We start from the raw sequence: 11,290 nt of genomic DNA on the forward strand, positions 1-11,290 counted from the left end.
TTGCCCTCCTTCCAGTAGCCCACATGTACCAGATGCTTCCCGAGCAGGAGAGACGAACTGAGGGAGCAAAAGGTTTACTGGTAACAGAAGGCAAATGTCGAAGGTGTCAAAGCAGAGCCAAGTTAACATGGATACAGTTTAAGTTCAACATTTTTAACATCCAGTAGCCACATTTCTATACCAGCTCACTGTTGTTTTGAGCTCAACTGTGAACTGTGTTGATATTCAGAACATCCTGTGGGAATTTGGGAAGATGGAAATAATATATAAATATATAATATAATAATAATAAAGCACATTTGTAAAATAAGACTGATTTGAAGGTGTTGTTCTTTCAAGGTTTTTTGTGAAAAGTGGATGGAAAAATTGCACTGAATCCACCCACAACCTCGTCATTAAACAACCTCTACCGTGTCTGGTAAACTTAAGGGGTTTTGAGAAAATAAGGTGTATGGTAACTTATTTCACTGGCATGGTTACAACAGATAAGGTGTATTACAGCCATTAAATTATAGGAGGGTCGTTATCTGGCAGAAATCATTAAGTGACAATACTGCTACCAACACACCAAAAACACTAACACACTAACACTTAAAATTAATAAGTCATTTTTAGGCTAAAAGTCTTGAAAATCTGCCAGTTAAAGCTTCTCAGAAGGAAGGATTTGCTACTTTTCTTTGTCTTGTCAGAGAGTCTTTGTGTTTTGGACTGCTGGTCAGCCAAAACCAGAAAATGTACAGACATCCCCTTGGGCTCTGAGAACTTGGGATGAGAGTGTTTTTTCACTATTTTCTAATACAAACCAAAAAAACAACAACCCAAAGACTAAATTTTTTAGATTAAAGAAGAAGATGGTTTGATTTCTTGTTCCAAAAAATTCTTTTCATCATTATTTATTACACACCGCCCTTCCCTACCTGACGATCCTCCCTCCTGTGACATTCTCCAGCATGTCACATAAAGTGAGGAAGATCCCCCTCACTCCTTTCAGCTGGCTGGATGCTTCAGACACCGGGTACTGGTACAAGATCTCCTCCTGCAGACACACAAACATACACTGTTGCTCTGTGTCATGGAAAACAGAGATGCAGCAAAGAGAAAAATCACTGGATAACATAAAAATGTCGCAAAGAATGTGAAATATCTGTTGCTGTATGCTACAGCCACCAAAGTTTATGGAGAGCAAAGAAGAATGAGGAGGTGAACCACTGGATGAACAATGATAGCCTGGTTTCAGTTTGACAGTAAAACCCCTTTTCACTTTGTAATAAAGAAAAATGTCACTAAACTATTTAACATGTTTGACTTTCCAGAGTAATAGTTCCTTTTCATATAGTTTTCAACAAAGTTATATGGTGATTATGTTGGAACTTGTCCCTGCAATCTGAAAGTCTGAAGGACTGAATGTTGTAGAAAAAAGTAAGAACAAGCTGCAGAGCAGAAATGAAAAAGTGCTTTGGGCAGATTTAGCGTATTGTTGTGATATTATTAGTATTCCTCCCAGCGTGCAACTTTGAAGAATACAGGGTGGATAAGAGCAGAGCTGCTGGGAGGATCAGAGGGTGCGGGAGTAAAAACCTTGAATGAGAGGCTCCTTATAGCCTTGGCAACCAGAACAAAGACACAACCAACTGCCTATGGAAGATATTCACCTTGGGGCCAAAGCCATGCAGATGGAGTCTGCTAAAAGTCTGAGTGCTGCTGAAAACCAAGCAACCCTTCAGCTACACCTTGTCTGTACAAAGAGGCAAATCATCACACAGTTACAACTCAAAAATACCTCTGTTCAACCTCTCTAATTTCTACTACTCTGCAATCAAAGGACTAAAATAAATCAAAGTCAGATTTGCAAAGTCAGTTTTTTTTCATGGCACTCTCATTCAGAAAACCAACCACTGGCTGATGTGGCTCCAAACAACCTGCGCTCTCTATCTCCACTGCAGCTTTGGTCAAGATATAAAAACAAATCTTGCTTCTACATATGCAAAAAGGAACTGGAGAACTATGAAGTACAACCTCAAAGAACACTTGCCAACAGTCATCCACAGAGAAAATCTGAGTGGAGTGTAGAAGGTGTCAGCCAGCAAACCGAACTAACAAAACACACACTCCGGAATTAACACTTGAACAGAGGCAAGCGGCGTCCAACCTTACGGGATATAAAACATGGATCCAATTAAAATAGGAAATAAGGTATTTTTGGACTGCTACACTTCATCCAAAAGGGGAATGTGTGGATTCACTCCGGAGAGAATGAAGTTCACAGCATTAAAATTACAGATCAGTTACTGACAGGAGCTGTGCTCATGACTTTCACTCTGTTTCCTGTTAGCAGGCGCTGGACGCTGTCCAGAGCGGTGGTCTGACTCACACCAGAGAAAGCTTTCCATTTCTAGACTTGAGAGTTCCTACACAACTAAGGTCGCTCTTAACACTCGACTGTCAGGATACAGCCCCTAACAATGTAGAGGATTAAATAAGCATGTTCAGTATAGCTCAGTATTTTAAGGCTGCTCAGAGTCACGAGCACCTTGGATGAAAATGTCATAATCAGCTTTCCCCGAGACCCATTTTCTTTTCAAAGAGATGGAAAAAATGTGTGGTCATCCACAGCGTAGATATCAACAAAAGCCTTCATGTGTTGTCTATTCTATCAATTTTATTTGTTAGATTTCTTGGCAGTATTTAAGCTTCGTTTGTCCTCTCTCACTGTGCACCTGACTGGCTCTTTTCAATGCTCCCTCTGTGTTGTTTTCAATAGCAACCCGTTTCAACCAGAGGAACTCAAAAACTCTGGATCTTGACTTGCATTTCTACTAAATTGGTCTAAATTTGTTTTTTGGCTATAGTTGTGATATTGAATATCAGTGACTGGTCAAACACACTTTCCTTTTGCACACCAAACACAATGCTGTTTGCAGCTGTTTGTTCTCAGGGCAAGATTAACCACAGAGCCACAGAAGGGATTTTATGATCGCTGGACTTGATGCCATCATTTTTATGCTGCCATCATTGTAGCTGTATAGCAACTGTAATTAGGTCGGAAACAGCTGACAGTTTTTGATATGTCAAATAAATAACTAGCATAACGTTTGCAATGGAAACACAGAAAGCAATGTGCTGCTGAAGGAACCTCGATCGTGACTTTAGCTTGGGATTTACTGTCAAAATGTGGCTACAATGAAATTTTAAATTTAGCAGATATAACTTTTGACAGAGGTCTTTACTATAATGAAGGCTTGTGTTGTTATTTGTCATTCATCTTTCTCTGTGCTAAAATGCGTAACGACCTATAAATATCTCGTTGTGCATTTTAAACAAACTCACCTCCTCCTGAGGTGATGCTGAGTCCAGTTTAAGTGACAGGTACATGACAATGTGTGGGATGTGTCTTATTGACATCTGGAGTTCGGCCGTGTCCTCCCCCCACAGCAGACGCACCAGCTGGCTGACTGGTGGAGAGGCCTTTGCCTTGCGGATTGATGAAATGTCGTTAGTGCTGCTGCCATCCACCAAGGCCACCGTCTCCAAAGTCAGCCTCACCTGGAAGAGGTGGCAAAAAAAGAGATGAAAAATAATAATGGTTTTGAAATCCAGTCATGGAAAAATGGATTTGAAAGGAGAAAAGAAAGAGATGTTGTGTTGGGATTAGACTAATTTCTTTAAGAAAGAACAGACATTTGGGAAATAATAAAGACTAGACTAGAAAAAACAGCTATCCTGTTATAGCATCATTGCATCAGCTTGCCAGCTAGTCCCTCAGAGTTTTCATTCATTGCTAAACATGGTTATACTTAGTGAGGGATTTTAACAGTGTTTGTGTCTGTTGTAGGAAAATATAGGTGTGCATGTGTACTGTGCCTCCAAAAGGGAGAGGAATTCAAACATTACATTCAGTCAGAGAAAAGGCAGAAGTAAATAGTAGGATGGCATTTGTCAGAGAGAAAGTGACACCATAACCACAGCATAACAAATAGCAGGGATCTGTGTGTGTGTGTGTGTGTGTGTGTATGTGTGCGTTTGACTAAATTAAAACCAGACTACTGCGAGCCTGACAAACAGTGGCCTATCTTCCCCTGTGCAAGTTTTTTTTCTATCCATATCCCAGTGCTCAATTTTACATTGTCATTCATATCAAGTCACAGTGGAAACATAAACAGAGCTGCACGGAAATTCAACAAGCACGCACATTGAGAACATGGAGTCAAGATGCACAGAAGAATGAGAAACTACAACTCCGTGACGTCTGTGTTAAAGCAATCTGTCACGTCTAAATTGAAATCTTGTACAGTCAGTGAACATCAAATTATATCAAGCAGAGGCTGTGGGTCGACCTCACATAGTAAGATACACACGCCTGGAGAAATCACTGGACTGATTTGAATGAAAAAGATCAGTTTTCATTCAATCAAAACTTGGATCCAGTGATTTAGGTTCAACTTTCTGCAGACAATCCCTTTAACAAAAACTTCAAACAAAGGCTTCATACATAGGTATGCCATGGTGGCGTACCTGTTCCCACACTGTGCTGCTGACTCTGGGCTGAAGCCTGTCAGCACTACAAAGGTCGTCTACGGAGCCAAGCTGATGCTAATTCAAGTAAATCAGAAGCAGCGTCCAGATGTGAGAAAGATCAGCAGAATGTGGTTAAGACTGTTCAGGTACGACTGGTTAGGAGGAGGTAAAATTTTATTGGTATAGTCAAACAGAGTGACACCATGGGCAGCTGCACTGGAACAGGATCTTTCAGTAACATATGGAATGGTTTATATTTTATAGCCAGGTTGTTGATTGTTTTTCCATATTGGCCATATTACAGATTTTAGGTTAAAGTTAGATACTCCATACAACTGCTGTCATTTAAAAACTGCAGTCCAGTTGCAAATGAACTCATCTCAAGCCAAACAGTGAAGATGCACAGTGGCCAACAAGTAGTGCGATGCTTAAAAACGGTTGTTTACCCAGGTGAACGCTGTAAATGTTTAAAATGTGGTTGTTTGTTGTGCAGTTTTTTTTTCTACACTAGGGAAATCCAGCCTTTGTCTCCCAGAGCTGATTCCAGCTTAAGGTTTTTGTGTACTATGAACCAGCTGCTGCCAAAACACCAAAGACAAACAGCCTCACCGCACTCTGTCCAAACTAAGGGTATAAAAAAATTCCTAAAGAAGTCGCGTGTAGCTGGGACACCTCCTTAAAAGGAATCTTTATGTATAAGTTAATGTGAAGTGGAGCCAGAGATGTGGTTTACTGTTCAAAGAAATATTTATGCCAGTTTTTGCATTTTGGTTTAACTTCTATGCTGTGTAAATCTGATGCAAGGGAAATATCGAGGCAGTAATGCAGGCGGAACAGTCGAGGTTCTGCTCGGATTTGACCTCAAACCGCCAAAGACCTTGCAGATCCAGTTATGATTTTTCATCACTCTATCGTCACTGAACAGGCCACGACTACGTTTTGATGTTTGACTGAAACACAAAATGTGAAACATGCCATTTACTGAGCACTCTCTGACCACGTACATTGTTTTTGGAGTTTTTGGAATGTCCGACCTAAAACAGGGGGAGGTCCGGGTCCTAACCCAGGCTGTGTTTGTGTCTGTAAGTAACCTAAGAAAACTTGTTAGTATGTTCAGAGAAACAGTGCTGTGGTCATTAAAAATGTAAGCTATATATTCTTCTCAATCCTACACTGTGATGCCTACAAAATATATTTAAGATAAAAAGATACTCCCTGGTCAGAAATGTTGAAACTGTATTTTTCTGATCCAGCGATCACTCTCCAAAGCCTGTCAGCACTAACCACAGGCCACCCGCCTCTCCAACAGGCACCCACATGTGGGCCCCCAGCCATTTTAGCCCACTTTAGGGCTATTATTAAAGAAGCGCCAAGTAGCGGTGGAACACCATGTGATTTACCTTTCAATTGGTGAGTATGAGTGAGAGGAAAAAAATGTAAGACTGATTTAAAAGCTACTGTATCCTCAATATGTCAGGATTCATGAAGGATGCGAGAAACAGTTTTGATTAGACTGAGCTCAGGGCACCAAAGCCAGACACGAAAATAAGGTAGAACACTCTCAAACAGGCAGAAATCAATGCGTGAAGAGGTTGAATGGGCTAACTGCAGCGCTTTCCTCATAAGTAATACGGCTGTGGCAGGACTGGAGTGTGCTCTCACTGGAATTCCAGTCTGTTGATGTCAGTCATTTAGCACTCGCTCAAGGATGGACACACACAAAGAAGTACCCAAAGTTCAACCAGGGTTTGTAAAGGGCTGAATTTAATACTAATATTTGTTCCTTCAAACGTAATGAGCACTGTCTCCGTTCCATCTGGGAGGCATGCAGAAAAAACACACATGCGCTCACTAAACAATCGTTCTGTCAGAAATACAACTCCATTATCAGGTTTTTTTTAAAGTCATCGTGGTGACTGAGGGTATTTTTCCAAAGAATCTCTGTCGCTATTTCCTTACAGTGTAATTTAGTTTCCGGCTGCATCTTCTAATCATTTGAGCTTTCAATCCCACAACAGCTTCCTGAGGCACCGAAAAGAGTCATACCGCAGTCCCATCTATCCGCCGTGCTCGCCATCAACCCTGTACACAGTCTGTCATTTGCAAATTCCTACTTTTTGGATAATCTGCTTTCTGTGTGGAAAATGTAAGCTGGGGCACAGACTGGAGTTTTAGCTACTGATCAAAGGATCATTTCTGAGTAATTGAGGGTTTTCTAATGTTAAACGGCACCAGCCCGTTATAGCAGCTTAGAAGAGCCAGTGCATTTCCAAGTGATTTCATGTCTGTGTTTGCTGTCCAAGTTGACAGATAATGATTTGAAATGCTCTCTCACAGATTTGGAAGGTTAATTCAACATGGAAAAGGGTTACACAAAACGATCACATTATGGGCTTTGTAATGTAGTTAAGATTATAGTAATGGGTGGATGTTATTGACTCTACAAACAACGACAAAAGGTTGTGTGCACATTGAGGATTTACTTGGTTTTTGGTAGATTCACACACACTGACCTGTGTCGGACCTGGGATGCAGGACAGAACCCTCTCGATGTTTTCCGAGGTCACGTCCACATCATCCACAGCAACAAGCACATCACCTGAACACAGCCCGCCGAAAAATAAACATGCATCAGTAGCAGGCATGGGTCAAATAGTAAATAGTATGTTTAACCATCTTAAAGTCCCACATAAATATGGGTTTGACACATAAATTAAGCACAAAGCAGATGCGGGTAAGTATAACACTGTCCACAAGAATGGGAAAGAATGAGAGTTTCCCCACAAGTTATGCTACACTGACAAATTATTATTATTTTTTTAATTATTTTAATACTGTATCAAAGCACTGTGCCTTCCTCCTTTTGATACAATCCAGTCTCTTTCTATTGCACAAAACTGATATTAGAGGGCCAGAAAACAACAGAAAGCACCTCACACTTTGCCTGCCTGGTATTTAGCGACATAGAATGTGTTTGGTCAGCATATGTGGTCAGTAAGAACACTCAGGATAACTTGATTGATCGTGCCAATGATGTGATTTTGACCCGTACACTGGCCTGTAGAGATCCAGTAAATAACCAGTAAAGAGCTTCACCTGCTTGTGTGCAGGGAGGCACACCACTGTCGCAGTAACAGAGCTATTTCAGGTATTTAACAACTCTAATTGTTTAAGCATGTAGCTGGCTGCATAAAAGCTTCTCTAAACAGTAACTCATGTCCTTTCCTCTCCTATGCTTCTATATGCCACCATTACACATCACTAACTTTGTGTCTCCTCTCTCCCTCTCCCTGTCCCTTTCTGGCCCTGGAGCTCTACGTCTCTGACGAGCAGTCACCAGCCACATCGACCTGATCAGTGTTTGATTGTTTGTTGTGTCTTGTTGCTTTTCTTCTTTTGTCTCTCCTCTATCCACTCACCCCAACCGGTTGAGGCAGAAGGCCGCCCACCAAGAGCCGGGGTCTGTCAGAGGTTTCTTCCGTTAAAGGGAGATTTTCCTCCCCACTGTTGCCAAGTGCTTGCTCAAGGGGGAATTGTAGGGTTTTTCCTCTATAATATTAATAATAGTAAAGTCTAGACCTTACTTTTTAAAATGTCCTGAGTCTGCTACTAAAACTTGCCCAGCCATTAGCCGCGATAGCAGAAAATCACTGCTGAGATGCTGAGCTTTCAAACAGACAGATTACATTTCCTACAGCAACAGACCTGCCTTCAGAGCTTCATTCACTCTTCAGCACTGTGCTGAAAGTTTCACCAGGTCTGATTATGGCTGCTGCTCAGAGCTGGAATGAGAAGTAGCTATTACACGTCCAACCAACACTAACATGAACTTTGCGGTTTTACAACACGGAGCTAAATACTGAAACTATGATGATGATTTGTATTGCTTTGTCGTTGTTACTATGGATTCATCGCACTGAAAGAGCTTGGCTATAATTAGATGACATGATGCATTATAAAAAATAATACAGCCTCAACATATTCCTTCTGATAACAGTTAGATTGACTAGATGTTGTACGTTATGCTCATTTATGTTTTTTCTTAAGAAATCTCAGTGTGTGTTACTATGACTATGTTGCAATAATTGCAGCGTGTGCTTTGGCAGTACATTTGTATGGTGTGGAAATGAATGAGTCAGTGCTAGTTCATGACTGTTACTGAAATCATAACTGCTGCAATGCTGCATTTTCCCTGTCATGAGGGTAATAGGTTCTTTTTGAGAATGATAAGAGTACTTTTGCCAAGTTCAAGCTTCTCAAAATACATTTCATTGTTCAACCAGGAACTTTTTCACAAAAGATAACTCTTGACCTCTCCTGAACACTAGAAGGAATAGAGCATCCTTTGTTAAGAAAGATAACATGCTTTTGCTACTACCCCTTTATGAGAAACCAAGCTTGTAACTTGACACAATCTACAAAATATTAATTTGGAGTACTGAATAACAAACAAAACTTTAACTGTTGGAATTGTGGTCTTACCAATTAGGATTTGGCCACATTTGATGGCCGGGCTGTTGGGTATTAACCCATGAACAGTCAGTCTTTCCTCCTGTTGGACAGCTGCAGGGTCTGACTGCCCTCTGCTCCAGGAGGGGTGATGTACCACCCCCAGCAGAGCCTCTAACAGGCCTCCACTGTAAGAGAGAGGTGTTGATGGACCCCCAAGACGTTTAGGGTTGAGGTAGACACACACGTCCTTCAGCTGCTGCTGCTGAACAATCACGCCCTGCCTTTGACCTGGCTGGTTCTTCAGAATCGATGCCGGTGGTGATAAAGTTGAGCTGTCCTTACTGCCATCTTTCCCTCCTCCCCTGCGCTGAGATGGCCGGCGGTTTCTCCTCAGGAGTCTGGCTAGCCTCTTAAGCATAGGCTCAGCTTTTGTCCTTGAACTACATCGCTGCTTCTTGCTTTGCTCCGTGATGATCTCTGCCTCCTTTTCACTAAAGCGAACATGATTAGTGGACACACCCTGTACGGCGTTGGCCTGGGCCAGTGCAGCCTCCTCTTCACCTTCACTCAGCTCCAGGTAGAAAAGCTCACCGTTCTTCTGAATGTCATCTAGCCATTCTGGTTCCAAGTCACTGAGAGAAAGCAAACAGCGCACCGGAACAAAGCTAATGTCACAAACAAAGCAGTGTTAAACTGGGAAGAGAGGGTGCAGTGGTGTGAAAGACAGAAGTGCTGATTATTGTGATACAGGACTAGATATCATTTCAGATTGTGATATAGCTTACATGTTGTCTTTTCCTGGTCTTAATAGCTCTGTTAAAATAGCCAAACCCTCTTAATTTTTGCTGGTTTTCAGCTTCTTCCATTATTGTCCAAAAGCTACTATATGTACAAACCCTAATCATGTGCTTGACCAAACTGGTGGCAGTAAACACTAGATTTATTTTGGGGTCTCTCTCCTTTTAAACCTGCTTTGAAGAATGTGTGGTAGGCAGCCATAAACTCACCAAGGATGGCAAGAAGCCTACAATTATTTATGAAGGTTTACCTCCCAAACTGAAAACACTTCCCAAGGCTATGAAAAGCACAAGAGATGATAGATGGAAACTGTGTGGATGGGGTGACACTCCCTCTTTGGAAAAGCTGGTCGCTGCCTTCACCAGCACTTATAGCTACAGACCAACTATCTTTGCGTGTGTGAGTAAATTATATAGAGTAGCCACATACCACAACTACGTTTAATATCTATAAAATAAACCACCAAAATGACTGGTAAAGTATCAAGTTACAGCATCTCCACCTCACAAACAATGCTAACTTTTATGTGGTCTAGCTTGTTCAACCAGACTCATTTTAGCAGCTTTAAAATATCTCATACTGTCACTGCAAGTGTAAACGGTTTTTAAGTCTCTAAATCAAATTATCTTCTTACTCAGCTCCTTCGGAAGTCCTGAAACTCGATGATGTGGATTCACAGTCATTCCTGTCGTGTTCTTCTTCCGTCTGAGCCACATAATGAGTTTTTTCGGCACACTGACTGGTACTTGCGATTTCCATTAGATTATACAACATATAATTTGACCACGCAATCACAAAATGTCTTTATAAGCTAAACTTTTAGGAAACCGAAGGATGATACTCTCTCGCCATATTGTCAGCGTTGACGAGCGCTTCGGTAGCATCAGGTGACTCGTATGCGCCTATCTTATTGGTGGATAGTACGGTTGCCCCTAACAACGCAGAAGCTTTGTGAGTAGCCAGGTAGGAAAGCGCGGCCATGCGCCAGTGTCATTAGCATCCCGTTAAATAATGTATCCACCATACACAAAACACCAAAAACCTCCTCACACTATAGTTACAGGAAACGTAAATTGAATTAACATTGGTTATGATATGCAATTTTATACCATAGGCTACTGTGCTATTACAAACCAGTGGAAGCAGCATAAAAACAAAATTGCTAGCATGAAGAGTAGTAAAATATATAACAGCCAGCTTATGTCGCTTCAAACCAACTTCCGATTACCACAATAATGCAGGAGTTGTATATAGTGTAGAGTCTATACTGACCTGTAAAGGAGAACACTGCGAACAGAGTCGAAGTCCTCCAAATCTTTAGAGAATGAACCTCCATCTATAGAAATGTTAAACATCATTTGTGTTTCATATTTTCGCCAGGACGAGCGTGGCCAACCAAACTGTATTAACTGTCAACGTTCAGTTCCTGAAGCTGTAATTTAACCCCCTACTGGAGATTAAAAAATAAAGGTTTTGACAACTGTCTGTGCTGCGCCAGCGACAAAATCAAAATTAATCCCTTTCC

General features: G+C 41.3%; 1 protein-coding gene across 1 annotated transcript in view; it reads right to left on the reverse strand.

Annotated features, from left to right (window-relative positions):
* intu (inturned planar cell polarity protein) overlaps positions 1-11,290 on the reverse strand; it is an 18,537-nt gene extending 7,247 nt beyond the window's left edge. The window contains exons 1-6 of the mRNA XM_020619692.1: positions 11,038-11,290; positions 8,998-9,599; positions 7,029-7,114; positions 3,328-3,543; positions 918-1,036; positions 6-57 (exon numbers count right to left, since the gene is read on the reverse strand). Coding sequence (XP_020475348.1) covers positions 6-57; positions 918-1,036; positions 3,328-3,543; positions 7,029-7,114; positions 8,998-9,599; positions 11,038-11,123 — 1,161 coding nt within the window. The 5' untranslated portion in view covers positions 11,124-11,290. The remainder of the gene's footprint in view (positions 1-5; positions 58-917; positions 1,037-3,327; positions 3,544-7,028; positions 7,115-8,997; positions 9,600-11,037) is intronic.

This window comes from Monopterus albus, unplaced genomic scaffold, assembly GCF_001952655.1.
Source record: "Monopterus albus unplaced genomic scaffold, M_albus_1.0 scaffold225.1, whole genome shotgun sequence".
In the NCBI taxonomy this organism is placed as follows: Eukaryota; Metazoa; Chordata; class Actinopteri; order Synbranchiformes; family Synbranchidae; genus Monopterus; species Monopterus albus.